This window comes from Glycine max, chromosome 18 (genome assembly GCF_000004515.6).
Source record: "Glycine max cultivar Williams 82 chromosome 18, Glycine_max_v4.0, whole genome shotgun sequence".
Classification (NCBI taxonomy): Eukaryota; Viridiplantae; Streptophyta; class Magnoliopsida; order Fabales; family Fabaceae; genus Glycine; species Glycine max.
The window spans coordinates 7,066,001-7,087,642 of NC_038254.2; the positions used below are offsets into that span (position 1 = coordinate 7,066,001).

General features: G+C 31.7%; 1 protein-coding gene across 1 annotated transcript; it reads right to left on the bottom strand.

Annotated features, from left to right (window-relative positions):
- Positions 1 to 15,473: 15,473 nt before the first annotated feature.
- LOC100785046 (SEC14 cytosolic factor) lies at positions 15,474 to 20,414 on the bottom strand. The gene is made up of 12 exons (XM_003551368.4): positions 20,219 to 20,414; positions 20,005 to 20,080; positions 19,871 to 19,902; positions 19,263 to 19,346; positions 19,071 to 19,124; positions 17,938 to 18,012; positions 17,671 to 17,724; positions 17,308 to 17,367; positions 17,127 to 17,222; positions 16,932 to 17,033; positions 16,724 to 16,804; positions 15,474 to 16,134 (listed from the first exon to the last, which is right to left on the bottom strand). The coding sequence occupies exons 2-12, from the start codon at positions 20,057 to 20,059 to the stop codon at positions 15,595 to 15,597; spliced, it is 1,233 nt and encodes a 410-aa protein (XP_003551416.1). The 5' UTR covers positions 20,060 to 20,080; positions 20,219 to 20,414; the 3' UTR covers positions 15,474 to 15,594.
- Between the last annotated feature and the right edge of the window lie 1,228 nt (positions 20,415 to 21,642).

Sequence of the window (21,642 nt, forward strand, 5' to 3'; positions counted from 1 at the left end):
TACTCAAATATTGTATGTTTTCTGTTTTTATTTTCAAATGCTAATAGAAATATATTTAGTTAGATTTTTGAAAACATTTTTAGTGAAAATATTTCTTCAAATGAACCAAAAATTGGAAACAATAAAATCTCGTTTTCAATATTTTCAGTTGAAACCAGGAATCTTATTTTGAGTAAAATGAAAACGCGATGGCAAGGTAATTCTAATAAAATATGAAAATGTATTTTCTTTTGAAAACATATTTTCAGTATTTTTATTTCTTGAAAGTAAAAAACAAGAAGGCAAACCAAACATATTTTCAGAATTTTAATTTTTTAAAAATGAAAACAGGAAATAGAAACATAAAATAAAAATACAAACCAAACACATCCTTAGTCGTCTAGGATTTTTTTATTTTATTTGTTCATGAGTATATCTGAATCTAATATCCTGAATTTTTTTAGTCTATGAGAAAAACTCACCTGTATATCACTTGCAAAAAGAACTCTTGATCATACCATGGGGAAAATTAGAAGAGAACCAAAGAGATCCACAGACTATGAATTTTCCAGTACATGATAACATTGTTCAGCATGTAAATAGGTTCAAGCAATAACGTGTCAATGCTTAATTTTATTATTATTTTATTTTATTATGTTTTCTGACAACTAAAAATCATTATAAATTATTTTGAATAACTTGTTTGAAAGGTTCTAAACATATTCTAGTGGCCAAAAGGCGTCAGAAATTACTAATCCCGCATCCAAGTTCAATTCAATTCAAATCAAATACAAATTTCATTCTTACACATATCACACTCAATTTACTCACAAGAGAGAGAGAGAAATTAATACCAAGATCAGTGTCAAGATGAAAAATGACGATTTTTTCACTGACACTATATTTTTTATTTTTAAATTAAAAAATATAATAAACCTTGTTGGACCTTTTCCCACTCTTCCTTTAATTTCCGTTTTTCCTTCATTTTCTCATGGCCTCAATCCCCTTCCGCCAAACCGCGTCATTTTGCGACAAAGCATACGAGAGTTTTGTAATTGCGATAGCTCTTTTTTTAGGAGAGTTGTTGTAAATTAAAATATATAAAATAAGTTAAATGTTTGTATCTTATCATGCTCCATTATGAAATAATGTAAAATAAAAATAATATTGACACAAAAAATAAAAAATAATTGAGAACCAAGATTTCATTCTTAAATGTATCACACTCAATTTCCTGACAAGAGAGAGAAAAATTAATGTAAAAAATTCTTAAGGGGTTTCCTAGACTATCAATGATAGGAAACAACAGGATCTTGAAACCTATTGTACTCACAAATAATCAATAAATAACAATAGATAATGATGTGTATCTTTCTCCATAAGAAGACTTCTCACCGGTGCACTTTGATTTCCTTGAAAGAGGAAAGAAATAAGATTTCACTTCCTTAGACCTTTCTTTTCTGCCTCTCTCCGTTCGTGATAACCCCCTTTTATAACCACTACTCCCATCAAGTAGCAGTTAGCTCTATAAACTTCTCCTATTAAGCCCAGTTACAATTTAGCCCTTAATCGTTAATTATTTACTTATTAGTCCGTACATAAGTCACATGCCTCTCACATGAGAAATTAATTCTTACATTCTCCCACTTGGCTCATGTGACATTAATAAACATTATGAACTAAATAAATAAATAGATTAACTAACATAATGCGCATTAAAAATGACTAAATTATTCTGTACATTGGGTACATCATAATTTCATGATTAAGAATAGGAACCAATTCGAGTCATGGCGGTTGTACATCATCTAATCGACATAGTCCCTTCCATGTACTACAAATTAGTCTTCTCCTTAATATGACCATTAGTTAGGAGTACATAATTGGTTCAACATAATATCTTCATTCAAGACAAAACCTGTTAACATTACTCTAACACAAACATGCATGCAAACATAGAGAACAGGTAATCAGAAACATATCATAATTGAGCTCAGAGTGTCACTAAAAATACATAAGATAAATTACACTTAATGATCATCAATAACAATAATGCCCATACTTTCAACATGTTCTATAATGTCTTAGGCGATAATCCCTTATTCAGAGGGTCAACTATCATAAGGTTTGTGCTAATTTATTTTATTGACACTCTTTGTTTCTGAACTTCTTCCTTCACGATAAAGTACTTCAATTCCATATGCTTAGCACCCTTAGAGTACTTGTCGTTCTAACAAAATACTGTTGTAGAGTTATCACAATATATTTTCAGCGGCTTAGCAATACTGTCGACAATTCCAAGCCCTGAAATAAAGTTCCGCAACCAATTAACCTGAATTGTAGCCTCAAAACATACTACAAATTCAGCTCTCAGATGCAACAACAACTGATACATACAAAATTACTTTCATTTGTTTTCGTTCCATATCATTTCTAGGACATTGTGCGAGACTAACTCTGTCTCATTTCTAAATTAGAATAGGCGATGTTAAACACCTTTCCATCTTGAATCTCTCTAGCACTTTATCGATATATATACTTTCTGAGATAAGCCTAACAATCCTTGTGATCTATTATGGAATATTTCTATCCCTATCACATAACTTACCTCACCCATATCTTTCACTTCAAAGTTTCTAGAGAGAAATTTCTTAGTCTCATGAAGAAGACCAAAATCGTTTGTTGCAAGCAAGATATCATCGATATACAGAATTAGAAAATAACCTTACTCCCACTGACCTTCAGATACATACATTGATAAACAATATTTTCCTTAAATCTAAAGGAAATAATGGTATCATTAAACCTTAAATACCATTGGCGGCAAGCTTGCTTTAAGACTGTATATTGATTTCTTTAGTATGCACACCATATGTTCATTTCCTTCAACTGAGAACCCCATTGGTTGGTCCATACAAACATTCTCCTCTAAATCTCCATTCAGAAAGGCGGTTTTCACATCTATTTGATGTAACTCCAAGTCATAATGGACTACTAATGCCATGATAATCCAGAAAGAATCCTTTTGAGACCAGTAAAATGTCTCTTTATAATCAATGTCATCTTTCTGAGTAAATTCCTTAGCAACAAGTCTAGCCTTGTAACGTTCAAGGTTGCCATGAGAGTCACGTTTAGTCTTGAAGACCCACTTACAACCAACTCTCTTACAACCCTTTGGTAATTCTACAAGGTCCTAAACACAATTATGTTCCATGGAATTTATCTCTTCTTTCATGGCATTTAACCACTTCTCAGAATTATTACAACTTATAGCTTGTGAAAACGAAACTGGATCATTATCATTAATGCTTAAGTTTGTTTCTGTTTCATGTAAATATACCACATAGTCATTCGAAATAGCTGGTCTTCTTTCTCTTTGATACCTCTTTAATGCTACTTCTTGTGGTTCTTCCATAATAAGTTCATTATGCATCATGAGTTCATTATTGTGTTGCTCCTCTTCATTAATTTTGTAACAACAATTAAAAAGAGCAATCACCTTACTGCTAGAGGCCCAAGCTAAAATGACTTGCACTCTAACTTCTTTAATTTCCACTTCTCGTGGAACTGTACTCCCACTGATTTCACCATTTTCAATGAACCTTGCATTTCCAGTTTCGACAATTCTCATACTATGATTAGGACAATAAAACATATACCCCTTTGACTTTTCTGGATAACCAATGAAATATCCACTGATTGTTCTTGCATCCAATTTTCTTTCTTGCAGATTGTAAATTCTTATTTCTGTCTGGCAACCCCAAACATGCAGGTGCCTTATACTAGGTGTCTTATTTGTCCACAATTCAAAAAATGTCTTTGGAACTGCCTTACTAGGAACCCTATTCAACAAATACATGGCAGTTTTCAAGGCATGCATCCACAAAGATACGAGTAAAGTCTAATTGATTAACATACTCCTAACCATATCCATTAAAGTTCTATTACGCCTTTCTGATACACCATTTTGTTGTGGTGTACTGGGAATTGTGTATTGCACACAAATGCACGTTTCTGAACAAGCTTAGCAAATGTACCTGGTTGTTGCCCAGTTTCATCATATCTTCCGTAATACTTATCACCTCTATCATATCTAATAATTTTCACATTTATGTCTAATTGCCATTTTACTTCATTGTAGTAAATTTCTAAGGAATCCATTGCCTAAGAAATCTCGAGCAGTAAGTAGACATAACCGTAACGTGAATAATCATCAATAATGGTGATAAAGTATCATTCCTTTTCGAAAGAACTAACATCAAAAGGTCCACAAATATCATTGTAGCTCTTTTCTTTGTATGCTTTGCTTGTTTTTCCCTTAATACAACCCACACAAATATTTAAATCCGTAAAATCTAGATAAGGAAGAATTTCATTCTTTATTAATCTTTCCATCCTTTCTCTAGAAATGTGACCTAAACGTTTATGTCACAAGAAAGCAGATCGTTCATTCACTAAACTATATTTAGTGCCAACATTATGATGCAGAGTTAAAACAGTTTCAGCATATTGTCTATTTCCAATTTATATAAACCATCACAAGAATACCAGTACCAATGAGATGATTATGCTTAAATAAATTGAAACATCCATTACCAAAATTAAAAGAGTATGCAGTAACATCAAGTTTAGATAACGAAACTAACTTCCTAGATAAACTAGGTACATAAGGAGTTTCCAATAAATCTAAACGAAGTCTAGTTTCGAGTTTTAAACAATAAGTCTCAACTGTTTCCACTGGAGCTTTCACTCCATTTCCCATGAAAAACAAACTTCTCATTTGGGCTTATGGTTTGCATGGTAAGGAATCTCTGCATAATGTTAGAAACATGAGTCATACATCCAGAATTAATCCATCATGTATCATGGAAAACTTCAGTTAAGTTTGATTCAAAACATACATGAGCATTAAGCTCACTTTTCTTTTCGAACCAAGACTTGCACTTTAGGTAATCCTTCTGGAAATGTTCGGATTTCCTACAAAATTAACAATTATTTCCCTTTGATACCTTTCTTCTGGATTTGCAAAGAGTCGTCATTGTTCTTTAATGACCCTTTGACTTTATCATGCTTCTTCATAAATTTCTTTTCAAGCTCCTTGATTCCCTTGGTGGCTAACATAATGGACTAAGTGACTTCCTTGATTCTTAAGTCTCGTTTCTTCCTGAACTAACATACTGTGCAATTCATGCACATTCCATTTATCTTTCATGGTATTATAGTTCATTTAGAACAGGCCAAACTCAGACGATAATGAGTTTAGAATAAACTGAACAAGAAAGTTCTCATTCACAGCCATTATATTCCCAAGGTCTTAAGTCTTGCTGTAATGTTTGTCATCTCAATGACATGTTCATACATAGTACGTGAACCATCAAACTTCATGGTGGTCAATGTACTCATTAATGTCCCAGCAACAGACTTATCAGTTGTTTGAGAGCACTCTCCCACTAATCACATAAACTTTTTAGCACTTTCGATTTTAGGGAGAGTTGTCTTAATATTGTCTGCAACAGTCATTCTCATCAACATTAGGCTGAGTCTGTTAGATTTTTCCCAAGTTTTATAATGAACTTTCTCTTCATTGCTACTAACATCAATAATAGTAACAAACTTCTCTTCCAACATAACAAGATCATGATCCAAAACACCGAGGTGAAATTGGACTTGCTCATTTCAGTCAGAGAAGTTAAGCCCATTAAAATTGGCTCAGATGATACATAAGAATCCAATGAATTCAAAACATGTATTACATAATAAAATTCACATAAGTGTTTTGAGACATAAAATACATGTCATACATATGATTCATTCAGATAACAGTCAATGTATATTGATGTTCTCCTTTGGGTGATACATCAACACACAACATACAAACATAATAATGCTAATAAAATTTTAACATTATTTGGCAATTAAATATGCACCAATTAGTAGTATCTATTTCCTTTGGGCATATAAATAAAACTAATGATACACATGAATCGCCTACAATTATATTCATTAATTATAAGAACAACTAATCAATCTTTGGGCGATCCATAAATGCCTTATAACAATGAATTTCAATTACCCATAAACCAATAATCATATAATTTAACATCCATAATTCTATGAGTAATTAGAATAATCATTAATTTGGAATTAAATTACCTTACAAATTTGGCCACTTTGGTGACTAACAAATTCAACATACATTTAATTCCAACCAAGTATAATTGAAATAATCATTAATTTGGAATTAAATAACCTTACAAATTTGGTCACTTTGGTGACTAACAAATTCAACATACATTTAATTCCAACCAAATATATATGGCCTGCACATACTTATTATTATTAACAATTCATAGTCATTCTATTAATTTCATTCCAGGCCATAAAATAATATTTGCATCTATTTGTGTTTTTGCATTCAAACACGTTCAAGCAAATATGTAGTATATACATATAGTTATAACTACCAATAATTTCAAAGCATTCACGTTAATTTAATTACAAGATATAAACTTTCAATCCTTCAATAATGTTCAACAATAACATTCGGAAGAAAAGGGAGGCAGGTGGGATTGGAAATAACAAACAAAGATTGCAAATAGAAATTTTCATAATATTCATTCATCCTGCAAGGTATTTGGTACGCCTCTTCAAAGCTTTATAATTAAAAGTAATCCTACGTACCTACACCTACGTACGCTGTGCAGCTTTCTAAAAAAAAAATTGGAATTAAAGATAACTTATTGTTACGGCCACATAGCTTTTCAAAATAAAACAATTCATGATGGCGGAAAAAATTTTGCTTTTCATTCCCTTTCTCCAAAACGTAATTTCCAAAAATTCTACAGCTTTCATGGCTTTCCTTCTCATGAATTTTTATATATACAGAATTTCATACTTTGCAGCGGAAAATATAATTAACACAAAAGATACGTTATCAAAACATGTAATTGAAAATACATGTAACATAAATTAAAAATCTCTAAATTTCATAATTAGGGTTTATGCATAATTAGGAGAAATTAAATCATTCTTGGAGAATCATAAATTTCATAACACATGCTCTGATACCACATGTAAAAAAATTCTTAAGGGGTTTTCTAGACTATCAATGATGGGAAACAACAGGATCTTGAAACCTATGGTTCTCACAAATAATCAACAAATAACAATAGATAATGATGTGTACCTTTCTCCATAGGAAGACTTCTCACCGGTGCACTTTGATTTCCTTGAAAGAGGAAAGAAATAAGATTTCACTTCCTTAGGCCTTTCTTTTCTGCCTCTCTCCGTTCGTGATGACTATGGGTGAGAGAAAATACTTTCTGGTCAGGAAGGGGACCTTATTTCACGTTAGTGGGTATTAACCCCCTTTTATAAACACTACTCCCATCAAGTAGCAGATAGCTCTAGAAACTTCTCCTATTAAGCCCAATTACAATTTAGCTCTTAATCGTTAATTATTTACTTATTAGTCTCTACATAAGTCACATGCCTCTCACATGAGACATTAATTCTTACAATTAATACCAAGATCAATATCAAGATGAAGAATGATTCTTTCTTCTAATAACATTCGAAACTAAAGATCCTGATCAAATTTCAACAGGAGTGTATAATCGAGTTTGCAATGCAATCCAAAAATCATAATCTCTCCATCAAATTGAGAAGTGACATTACCAAATCATCACTACTGGAATTGAAATGTTTGACTCACTCATTGGAGCAAACTATCAAGAGATCTGACAAAAAAAAATAGTTAGATATTAGAAGAATATCAACCAAAACATATATAAAAGAAAAGAGAGTAAATTATAATGAAAAATATTTAGTGGATATCTGATGCCAATATACAAAAAGGGGAAAAGGCACACTTAATTAGTCTATGCCTATGTCAGCTGCCTTAGTACATATTGATGCATACTAAAGTCTTGCATAACTTGCATTACTTGACCACCAATATATAGCATCCAAATTAAAATGTCCAGAATCACTTGTTAACTTACACTTCTTGAACTTTGGCAAATGTGAGCTCAAAGAGTGTGATATCAAAGAATAGAGAACCCAATACGTCAGCCATTGCTGATCATGACTACTAGACCTAGTCTCTATGGCCTTGATTGAAGCATATCTGTCACACATCAGAAGATACACTTACTCACAAAGCAAAACCTCATATACACATTACTCTACGTACTGTAGTTCAAAAGTCACATACATATAGAAAAAAAAGGCATACACTTACAAAGGGTAAATCAAGGGTGACCAAACACAACTCAGATCATAATGATTCAACGTAACATACACAAGAAAATAAAATGAATCTACTTCATATAATGGTATCTATGCTAAGAGATATAACAGAAAAGAAGCATACAGAGCAAGAACATCGAAGTTCTTGGCGACCATTTGGAGAAAATTGTTACCAGAAGCACTTATATGTTGCAATGCTTAGCCAAACTCGTGGAAATAGGCCAATATGACAGAATTAATGTCCACAAAACAAAGCTAGAACTTACATCACATCACAGTAATTAAGAAGAAAGAAAAGAGCAGGAGATCATTCTATTCAAGCATCCATAAAAAGAAAACTAATCCTAGTCTAGTGTGAAGCATAAACTACATGCACAGGAAGTTTAAATTAAAGTTCCAAATATAAACTTGTGATAAAAAAAATTCGAGGCATGAGATATATTTTACGAAAATGCGATTGATAATGGAATCACACATAAGAGGGAACACAAAGAGAACAATAAATAATCATAAAGGTAGATATGGGACTGGAATCAAAGTCCCTTTATTTTTAGTTCATCACCTACAATACTAAATATTTTGCTTACTAGAATTATATAATAAACATTATATAATATATACATTACTATATGTGTTACTTTATTTTTAAAATATTTATTTAAATTTTAAATCAAGTTCTTTTAAGATAAGCCTAGTTTATAAACAATAAATTTCTCTATGAAAAATAATAATAATAATAAATTATATTATTTATTTTTTATTATATTTTTCATACAATCAATTTTCACTTTCATGTTTTTTTACTACACCACTAATTTACACAATTCATTTTAATATTATAATATTTATGTTATAAATTTCTAAAATTATAATGTTATAATATTTCAAATATAAATCATAAAATTTAAATTATAAATTTATAATATTCATATACACATTTAAGCATATAAAATTATAATATTAGTAATAATATAGTTCTATATATGTAAATATTATAATATTATAATTTTTGAATCTTATTAAATAAAAAACTTATATATATATATATATATATATATATATATATATATATATATATATATATATATATATATATATATATATATATATATATATATATAGTGGTGCCTACATTGTAACTCATGTAAGAAAAATGGTTTAGTGATTTGGGTGGTGAAAAAGAAAGAAAGGAACTTGGGGTCTAATCTCATTCGATGATCAACTAATGGTTAACATGTGGAGGGACTAAAATTGTGTAATTTTAAAAAATTGAAAGACCAAAATTTAAAAATAGGAAAACTAATATATTACAAACTAAAAATTAGAGGAGACTAAAATAACAATTTAGAAAGAAAAAAAAATACATTTGTTTGAATGGGGATGCTAATTGTTGCCTCCAACATTTGTTGGAATCATAAGGGAGTGTTACCCAGCGTGTAAATAGGTTCAAGCAATAATCACACACAAATCTAGCATATTGACATGTTCATTCAAACTCTGCTCCCGCATAATACTGTAATATCCATCCTTTGTTTTTGTTTTTTTTTTTTTTTTACCAAAGTCACCTTAAAAAATCATTTATTTTAATAAAGGGTATTTGCTAAAGATTTATTATATAAATCCTTTTTTATCATAAAAATTCAAACAATGACATTCTCTCTCTCTCTCTCTAAATTTTAAGAGTTTTTGAAAATAAAATTATAAATTTAAAAATTCACCAAACTAATAATGTTAATTATTTGGGTTTATTTGATGGTGTAAATTTGTCTCTTTACTCTTGAGCAATACCATTTTCAAATCATTCCCCTTAGGTTTCTATTTTTTTTCTCTATTCTAATGGCTCCCAAAAACTATTACTTAAACTCAATAAATTTAGATAAAATTAAATTTACATGGCCATTTCCACGGTTAAAGGTTATAGTGATCTTCAAGAGAGAAAGAAAATAAAAGTTATTAATAATTATTGTAAATACGTTGTTTTAGTGGGAATTTAAAATTGATAGAAAGCATTAATATTGTTTATAATTTAACAAAAATATGAAAGAGAATTAAAATTTGTAACATTTTAAACAGTGGTAGTAAAATAGGCAAAATTCACAAGAAAAGTGGGAACAAAACGCGAAAAAAAAGTTGAGAACAAAATTTGTTAGAAAAATAATAAATTGGAGGAAAAATTTATAATTAAACCTAATAAATATTAAGATAAAATATCTAAAACACTGACATAATATATTGCACCTTAGAAAAAATAACGATAAAATTGAGGTTGTTATTTATTTTAAAGATTAGAATTCAGTAAGGATTTATTATCTTAATCTTTTTTATCACAAATTTAAACTACGACATTTATTTCTTTTTCAAAATTTAAACACACATTTTGATAGGATTTCAAAATTCAAAGTACACGTAAGAAAAATTTGAGAACAACATTTGTTAGAAAAATAATAAATCGGAGGTAAAATTTATAGTTAAACCCAATAAATATTAAGATATAGTATCTAAAATCTGACATAAAATATCTATTAAACTTATTAAATTTAATTAAAATTTAGATTGTGGTACGCTATTAACAAATTGAGAATATCTATTTAAAAAGGTAGTAAAATTTGCAACATTTTAAACAGTGGTAGGAAAATTTTCACTCCGGTCATTATAATATAATTATTATTGCTCTTATAAATTATAATTATAATTTGATATATATATATATATATATATATATATATATATATATATAAAGTAGACTTGGCTTCGAATGACTTCAACACGGAGAACAAAGAGTTAGATAAGCTCTTGGGAGGTTATTATTGCCTCTTCCCCTCAGCCTGAGGTTCTTGCTCCTGCAGTTCCTATTGTTCTTGTTGTTGCCGCTGCTCCTGCCCCTACTATTAAGGTTCCTACATGTGGGTGGTTTCAAGTTCCTTCCCTTCGGAGAATTGTCATTCCTGCTCGCACTGCTTGGGTTCCTTCCCCTCAAGGAGTTGCAAAGTCACTGGATGAGATATTCAATGGGATTTCATTTGATGAGGTGAAGGTGCCGAGAATCTACCCACACCACTTGCTGCCATATAATTTGGAGTCCAATCACCTCAATTTATCCCATGACTCCAATGACTTATCCCGGTCAGTTCGTCTCAATAAATACATGCGTCGGACAAAAGAAGAATAAAGGTGCTTAATAATGACACTTTTAAAATTTGATTTTCTGATTTCCATAAACTTAATTTGGTATATCAAGCTTAACATATTTATATATATTACATGTGCTCTTTTGTGACAGGTTATTTCTCATTGGGCTTGAGATATGTGGTGAGAGAAATTGGAAAGACATTTCACAACAATTTGTTCTATCAAAAACTCCATCTCAAGTTGCAAGCTATGCTCAAAAATACTTCCAAAACAAGAATGTCCCAATGAAAGTGAGAAAAAGAAAAAAGCATCCATGATCCAACCTTAGAAGACATTGACATGATTGCTACTTCCTACAATAATCAACATAATTGGGTTCCTTCTCCTCCAAATTTTGCAGTAGTGCAGCCACATGAAAAGCAACAAGCACAACATATATGCAACAATTTGACTCTTATAACCCATCTCATCAAATGGGTGGATTCAAAAATTTTAACGGGGACCATCACCTGAATGAGCTTGATCTTGTTGTGAATCCATTCCTACACAATATGCCTCATCAAATGGGTGGATAAGGATATTCTAATGATTGGCCTCACCATAATGAGTACAAGAAATAAATGCGCTGGACGGAAGAAGAACACATGTCATTTCTCTATGGGCTTGAGATATGTGGTGAGGAAAATTGGAAAGACATTTCACAACTATTTGTTCTATCAAAAAATCCAACTCAAGTTGCAAGCCATGCTCAAAAATACTTCCAACACAAGAATACCCCAAAGAAAGTGAGAAAAAGAAGAAGCATCCATGACACAACCTCAGAAGAAGACATTGACATGATTGTTACTTCTCACATTAATCAATATAATTGGGTTCCTCCTCCAACTTTTGCAGTGCAGCCACATGAAATGCAACAAACAAAACATATACAACAATTCGACTCTTATAACCCATCTCATCAAATGGGTGGATTCAAAAATTTTAACGAGGGCCATCACCTGAATGAGCTTGATCTTGTTGTGAAACCATTCATACACAATATGCCTCATTAAATGGGCGGATATGGATTTTCTAATGATTGGCCTTACCATAATGAGCACAAGAAATACACGCTTTGGACGGAAGAAGAACACGGGTCTTTTCTTAGTGAGCTTGAGATATGTGGTGAGGGAAATTAAAAAGCCATTTCAAAGAATTTTGTTCCATCAAAAACTCTAAGTCAAATTGCAAGTCATGCTAAAAAACAGTTCAAACGCAAGAATGTCCCACAGAAAGTGAGGAAAAGGAGAAGCATCCATGACCCTTAGAAAACACTGACATGATTGATACTTCCCACAATAATCAACATAATTGGGTTCCTTCTCCTCCTCCAAATTTTGCAGTGCATCCACATGAAGAGCAACAAACACAACATATGCAGCAATTCGACTCTTATAACCCATCTCATCAAATGGGTGGATTCAAAAATTTTAACGGGGGCCATCACCAGAATGAGCTTAATCTTGTTGTGTAACCTTTCCTACACAATATGCCTCATCAAATGGGCGGATATGGATATTCTAATGATTGGCTTCACCACAATGAGCACAAGAAATACAAGCATTGGACGGAAGAAGAACACATGTCATTTCTTCGTGGGCTTGAGATATGTGGTGAGGGAAATTGGAAAGATATTTCAAAACAATTTGTTCTATCAAAATCTTCAACTCAAGTTACAAGCCATGCTTAAAAATATTTCCAACACAAGAATGCCCCAAAGAAAGACAGGAAAAGAAGAAGCATCCATGACACAACCTTAGAAGACATTGACATGATTGTTACTTCCCACATTAATCAACATAATTGGGTTCCTACTCCTCCTCCTCCTCCTCCATTTTTTGTAGTGTATCCGCATGAAATGCAACAAGCAAAACATATGAAACAATTCAACTCTTATAATCCATCTCATCAAATGGGTGGATTAAAAGTTTTTAACGGGGGCCATCATCGGAATGAGCTTAATCTTGTTGTGAAATTGTTCATACACAATATGCCTCATCAAATGGGCGGATATGGATTTTCTAATGATTGGTCTCACCATAATGAGCACAAGAAATACACGCGTTGGATGGAAGAAGAACACAGGTCGTTTCTCCATGGGCTTGAGATATGTGGTGAGGGAAATTGGAAAAAGACATTTCAAAGAATTTTGTTCCATCAAAACTCTGAGTCAAATTACAAGTCATGCTAAAAAATTCTTCAAACGCAAGAATGTCCCACAGAAAGTAAGGAAAAGAAGAAGCATCCATGACACAACCTTAGAAGACATTGACATGATTGTTACTCCCCACATTGATAAACCTAATTGGGTTCTTCCTCTTCTTCTAAATTTGGCAGTGTAGTCACATGAAATCCAACAAGCAATACATATGCATCAGTTCAACTCGTTTAACCCATCTCATCAAATGGGTGGATTCAGAAATTTTAATGGGGCTATCACCCGAATGAGCTTGATCTTGCTGTGCAATTATTCCTACACAATATGTCTCATCATATGGGCGTATATGGATATTCTAATGATTGGCCTCATCACAATGAGCACAAGAAATGATTTTTTTGTCTAGACCTAGTAGTACAATATATTTAGGTGTTCCCTCTTTTTGCTTTGATCATCATGCCCGTAATGTTTTGGGGCTTCCTCAGTATAGGTTCACTTTTAATTGACATGGGTTGTGGTCTAGTCCCCGCGTAATGTCTTGTTATTGGTCTTTTGGCAATAAATTGGGATTGGTGTGGAAGGGGATAAATTGGCTTTAGGTGCCAACATAGTTGGGATGCTTAGCTTTATTTTGATTCCTAACTCATCCTTTTTCTAAAACAATAATGACTTTTTGGGAACTGAATGAAAGGAGCAGCAACCTATTGATAGTAGCATTGATGCATGTAATCCAGAGGCTATAGTAGACCTTAGTCATCAATTTTGAATTAAAAGTATATTTGGGGAAGGTGTTAGTGGTGCTTCTCATTCGCATTAGTATCAACAACCATATGCACCCTATCCTCATAAGTTCCAATCAAAAGACATACATCTCTCTTTGAGGACAAATGAATGCCTTGCTTTTTAGGTCTAGTTGTAAAATAATGATACCTACAAGCTATTTCCATACACAACAATGATAACAATATTTATTGTCATTACATCATTTGTAAATTTCAGCTTTCTTGTTACATCACTTATGCTATCCATTGATCACCATACTCGTGTTTTGTTTTCAGTTCAAGGTTATGGTAAGAAAGAATGCAAAACCATTAAAAGTAGTCCCTAACTATGCACAAATGATGTGTTACACCAGTCATACTAAAACCATTTTAATCTCATGTTAATTCATAAATGAATGTAGCAATTGGAAACTGCAAGTAGTACTCAAAATACTACTCAAACGAATAGGATCATGTGACAGTAACTACTATTATTCATAATTAATTCATTGAGAATCTTACCCGTCTTATACTAAATCCATAATTCAGTTATCTAAACATGTAACTAGGTATTCTGTTGACAATTATTCCCGTTATTTCAATTAACTTCATTGTTTCAAAACAAAGAACAAGCTACTTTGGTTGCAAATATTAGTAGCATTTGTTGAAAAACAAAACAAGTAATGCTCTTATTATTGCTTGGAGTAGTCATGGATTTAGGTCTCTTAAGCAATTGGTTAGGAATTTGAATTCTAACTCTTGTGTATGAAAAAACCTGGTTGAAAGGAGGCAATCTACCTTTAAGCATGTTTAGATCTCTCGAAAAATATTAGTTTATTTGAACAACAGAAATATTCCTTGCACACATCATATGTATACCAAAATAAAAGGATAAAGCACATGAATTCCTTTTTTTCTTCAAACTGCTAGTTTTTAGACACACAACTCACTATATATAATAAGTTTATCAAATTTTATAATAAATATATTAAAAATCATACAAAAAATAATTTATGATTAACTAACGGTATAATATTTCATAACAGAGAAAAATACGTAATAAACTTAGTTCTTTCATCCTGTGACACTCAATGAACAATGATTATTTCCTTGAACTCTTGCAACCTTCATAATGGTTTAGAAAATGGATCCAAATCTTAGACTAGAAAACAATCGAGATCAAATAATGATGACAAACAACAATTAATGTACCTAGACAACCATATGAATTGTAGCATGGTGCCATCTTTTCTACATTGAACATATATCATATGCTTATCATCTCAAGGTGGTTGTAGAAATTAGATTAAGGTCTGCCTGAAGAATTTTGCATCTAGTTGATGCAAACATTACAATATTAGATCTAATAACCGGGTATAAGTATGACCTACAAGTATAACCCTCCTTTTCCAAAAGGGACCATAAAGTAATCAACAAATAAAAGTGGCTCAGGAGAGGCCAAAAACAGTTACTAGCTTTAGTAGCATAGCTTTCAATGGCCATTAACTGTAAAAGACCAGTTAGTGAGTTGGTAAAACCATTCTTCTGATTCTCCAATTTGTGGAACTCATTTTCTATGGTCTTGGCTATTTTGGCATCATCAGGGTCTGGCTCTGGTATGTCTACACAGAAGGACCCTTGTCTGATTGGTGAAATTGACTCCATAATGATGGCTTGTTGCTTGATGTGATTGTAGAGTTGTTGATGGAAGGCATGATTGAAGGAGAAACAATTTTCAGAGTTTCCTGAAGCATGATGTTTGGATGACTTGGAATCTTCTTTTCTGCAGAAGTGTGGAAGGGATGCATAGTCCATGACCTACAACAAGTTTGAAAAGAACTTGAGTATATTAGAAGTCTTTTTAGTTGTAACAAATGTAGGAAGAAAGGACAACTTTGATTAGCTTCCTTCTAAAGTCTAAAGATGAAATTCAAAGGTAATATGAGATGAGAGAGAGAGAGAAATTCTTAATGACAAGAATAATTATGCGTAGGATGAAACAGTATGAAATATTTGATACATCACATCCTCCATGATGCAAAGGTAGGACACTATGCAGATCTTGTCAAATTTTACCTTGTATAACCAGTTATAAAAAAAATTGATCAAATCTTGTTTCTTAAGAGACGAGTTAAAATGAAATATTAGCATCTTTACAATAATAATTTAACAGTATTGAACAAGAAACTAGCAAACAAAATCCACAAGCATGATGATGCTGTTATCAGGGCCAGTGTAACAACACCACTAATATGACAAGTGAAAGAAGATTGGGTTAGACCTAGATCTGAAGTAAAATATAACTGCTGCAATTAGTCAAGAGAACCAACAGGCGAACTCATACATATGGCATTGGTGATATTGTGATAGCTAAAAGTAGATTGTTGAAAATAATGTTGACATTTACCCTTAGTAATTCCTCCTTCCCACAACCTTGCAGCACCTGGATTTTTCTCCTGGTTCTTTCTTGCAAAAGAGGCTTCACAACCTTCCAAATATTATTGAAGAAAAAATATTTGAGCTGTTAATCTTTGGATTTTGAATGATGTTTATGAAATTAAGGATGAAAGTGAAGCAGTCCAAACTCTTCAAACATCAAGAAGGTATGCACAAACCTTCCAACACGCTGAGAATACATATGGTGCATTAACAATATAGTATGTGTCTGTCTTTTCCGGATAGTTCAAGTCATCTATTGTAGATATAGCAGTCAACAACTGCAGAAGGTGATCAAACAGAGACTGTCAACTATGAAGAAAAGGGGAGACTGGGATAAGGAAAAAAAAAAATTCCCTAAATTACTGGCATACCCTCAATTGATTCAATGCAGAAAATTTTAAACCAGACATATCCAACACTTTAACACAGGTGCCAATGTATCGTCCATGTTTCCTTGTAGCTGTTGGCTAAAATAAAAATTACAAATAAATGAATAAGCTAGTAGGGCATAAGAGAATTTCTAAGATTGACTAAGCAGTCTAAGGTACTCACCAAGATCACTCGATCCCTATATTCATTCAGTTGGATGTGTGATTGTATATAGTATTTGTCCTAAACAAAAAGAACTGGCAATTTAATATCAAATAGATAATTCAAAGGAGTTTAGAAGCCACATTGAGGAATATAGACAGCAGACACCAAGCAGACATTGAACACTAAAGCATTTACGTAGTGCAGTGTAATTGTTAATGTCTATCGAAGAAACCTTGTAAGGTGTTAAGAGATTCTCAGGAACTGAAGTTTCCTAGGAAGAAAAAAAGGACCTCTACTCCAGTAAGCAATCACTAATGAATCGGTGCAGTCTATGTATTGTTGTGTAAAGTTAAGATGAAAAAAGATGATAAATATCCTTACAGATGCTTTATCATATGTACTGAGCCCAACACCAACAGCAATGACAGGTAGATCCTGGAAAAATCCAGCCAAAAAAGAAAAAAATTAGGAATTACTTATTGATAGAAGTGTTTCAGATTGTTTAGAAAGATGCAATTTTTTATTTCTTATAATAATAACATCATCCGCATAGGTTGAAGGTAGGGAAGGGAAGAACCAAGAGGGAGGATGAATATAAAACTTAAATTCATATTAGAGATCAAAAGATCTAACTTAAAACATGTGTACCTCCTTTGAGTAACCAGACATTCCTATAAGTTGAGAATCCCGTATGGCTTTGTACAAATCCGTAGGGATAGGCTTCTGTTATACAAAATAAAATTGAACAATGCAGCACCATTATGATCTGATTGAGAAATATAATAAAAATTTATGTTATGATAAAGTGTGATGAATAGATATGAATAAGAATAAGAAAGAATGCTAAATAATTCAGCTGACCATGAGAATCTCATATGTTGAGTGATTTTATCCAAATTCCTGTACCCACAATGATATGGTTTTTTATAGTATTGAGTCTATTGACACCAACATGAGCCAGTTTGTCAAAAGTGTAAGTATTTTGTACTAATAAAAGTTCTATATAGATGGGATCGAAAGTCAATCCATAAGTGACAGTCCTCAGTTTCATGTATTCATCCATGATAGAAAGGAATTAAAATAGATTTAGAAATTTACCATGCTCAGTACCAATATTAAAGACTATATATGCACTTGATCAGAAAAATTCGCTCTAAGAACCAACTTATGGCTCTTTTATTGTCCATATCAGATTATTCACACGTATATAAGAGACTGAAGTTTAGAGAAAGGGAAAGTGTGACAACTCTGAAGATTTAGTCTTTTTCTTTTTCTGCTCACATAAATTGATGCATGTGGTTTACACCTATCTTCAAAGTAAATAAATTAGCTAATACTAATGACTGCTCTCAAGGCACTTGCTAAGGATTCAAAAGTAGAAAGTACTAAATGAAATGCAATTTTTTTAAGCCTCCAATGTATTGGGTGCCATACTCTTCATTATATATTGTTCATTTTTGGCACTAGTTAGCAAGATCCTTTAAATAAATAAAACACACACACACACTTAGGAATGTTCCAAAATCATCAGATATCTTCAAATTGAGTTCTACATGTATATCGGTCATCTAAATATTGTAACTCTCCCATTATTTGCCTTACATTTAGCTTAAATGGCCAAACTCAACATAAATGGTAAATGAGGTTTTTGTCAGACATTTGGACTTCCATAAATCTTAGATGCAGGAATTTCAGAAAAATAAGATGTAGCAAAGAAGGCTAGTGAAAAGATAACCAGAAAACAGAAATTCAGGAAATAATTGCAGAATCAAGGAACTCACCCTTAAAACATTGTCAATCTCATTTTCCACCCTCCAGTTCAAACAATCAATTAACTGTAACACTTTAAACTGTCAGCAAAGTATATAAATCCAAAGAACAAAGATCAAGACTGAAGAGCAATGCTAAGAGCAATCAACATGGCTAAAATTCCAACAATTTTTTTTTTCAAAAAAATTATAGATATAGCTAACCATTTTATGGGCTTTGGCAACACTCCAGTCCCTAGCTTTGAGAAACCGTATTAACGTTTCCGTTTGATAACCCTGGTGCATAATCTGAAATACAAAGAACAAGTTTTCAGGATTTCAGCAGAAATCATTAACTCTCACTAGTTAGCAAAAAACCACATAACCATGACAGGCAAATAGCAATAAAAAAATGCAGAAATTTAACAAACGAAAAGGCGAGAAAACATTAAAAGACCCATAGTGGTTGCAAAATCACTATAACTCTCTTGAAGGCTTGTTCCTCAAACATGGAAAGATCAATTGTACTGAGTTTTCACTTCAATCCTCCATACACCCTTTACAATAAGGCATAAGCTATCCACAGAAAATTTCTTGGCAACCAGAACATACCAGTGATCCAGATCAATTTGGCAGCAAAATTTAATTTTTGTTCTTTAGACTATTTATCTTTTCCCCTCCTCATAATCTAGGATGAATTAAAAAGAAAGTGTTTTTTTTTTTTTTATCAAATCAGGTTGCAGATCAAAAATCACAACTTCAATGCATTATTTTTCAAGGCATCATTCCCAACACCCAAGATCAAGCAAAGCAAATCAAATCAAAAGCCAAACCTGGAATGTATTCTTCAGCTGCTCATCATCCACTGCAACAAGAGACATAAAAAAACGAACCTTTTGTGAGTGATGAAAAAAGATCACAGAAAAACAGAAGAATGCCATCTGAATTTCAAACAATTGAAGCACACCATTTTCCATCAGGGTCTGCAGCTGCTTGACTGCCTCTTGATTTCCACCCCCCATCTTCTTGTTCAGCTCTCAGCACTGAAAAACCAAAATTCAGAAAGCCAAGCCAAAGTAGCTGAGAGATTTGCAAGGAAAATATGCAAACCCCAGATCCTTTTTAAGGTACCTCAATATGGTACAATTATTACTACCCCACAAAAATTTAAACTGATTTACCGATAGTAGCTTGAAGACAGAAAAGGGTGGGTTTGGTTTGGCAGAAGGTGAGGGTGGTAACCCCTCTAAAAATTATAGCTTTATTTGTCCACCTCCTCTCTCTTACTCTGCAAGAACAAAAGCGTGGACTTGGAGGTGAGTTTGTACTATGTTGTAGCTTCCTATGTATGTAGGAAAGGAACTGAGTGGTCAACATAACAAGGAAAAAAGTGACAAAGCTGTTAAAAACTAATGACCAATAACCGAAAGATAGGGAAATTTAGAAATTGTTACCAAAAAAGAAATTATATATTTTTTTACTAACAACAACTTCTTGGAATGGAAAAAGTTAAAATAATAATTTGAAAACTTAAATATGTTAAATATTTTAATTTTATTTGTAGTTCTTAATAAAAAAAAATAGCTTTTTGGTCCCTTAAATTTTTTATTTTCATTTTAGTCTTTAAATTTATCTAGAGACTAAAATGAAAATAAAAAATATTTAAATCGCACAAATTTATTTAGATAATACTTTGAAAAATAAAGAAAATGATTTAGATAGCACTTTATGGGAAAAAAAGCAAAATAAGAAATTATCCGAGACAAAAAAGTAAATAATATTTTTGGGGTCAAAAATAAAATTAAAAAAATTTCAAGGTTAAAAATATATTTTAAGATACACTTCAAATTTAGGGTAAAAATGGAAGATTGAGAACACATATCAAGTATTCTATTTTTCAACTTTTTACATTTCGATAAAAAAAAATAACAACACTTAATTACCTCACATGCAAATAAAAAATTAATATCTTATAAAAAAATAATAGCACTTTTTTTAGAGAAAAAAAATAACAGCACTTAATTACTTGACATGTAAAAATTAATGGAGACTATCACAATTATAAAACATTTAATGCTTTTTTCAAGAAAGAGAGAGTTAAATAGAAAAAATGAAGAGCCTTTAAAAGGGAAAAGAAAAAGAGAAAATTTTTTGTGTGTAATAAATGATTGGATGAAAAATAAAGAAAGAAATAAAAAAGTTTGAGTGACAGTGGGATAGAAAAGAAATTGAGTGTATGAATATAATAATGTTTTTGAGATATAGTTTGATATTAAAGTGAAAAGAGCTCCTCAATGTTGGGTGATATACAGGTTGGTCTCTTACAATACAGTGGATTAAGATTTGAATCCTATTTGAAACATGTCTATGTTAGTGTTTCTAACAAAATTACCTTTGAAGAAAAATAATTGTAGAGAAAAAATTAATCCTAAATACATATAATATTTTAATACTAAATTGTTTCAACGTGATTAGATGTCTCGAAATTGAATATTGATTCATTTTTAAGGTGTTTTATAATTTTATATGATTTTTTTTTTGTGAAGGGTAGTTGTTTTTTTCTGAATTAAATAAAGTATGCACCTCATTTCTTATTTTTAATTTT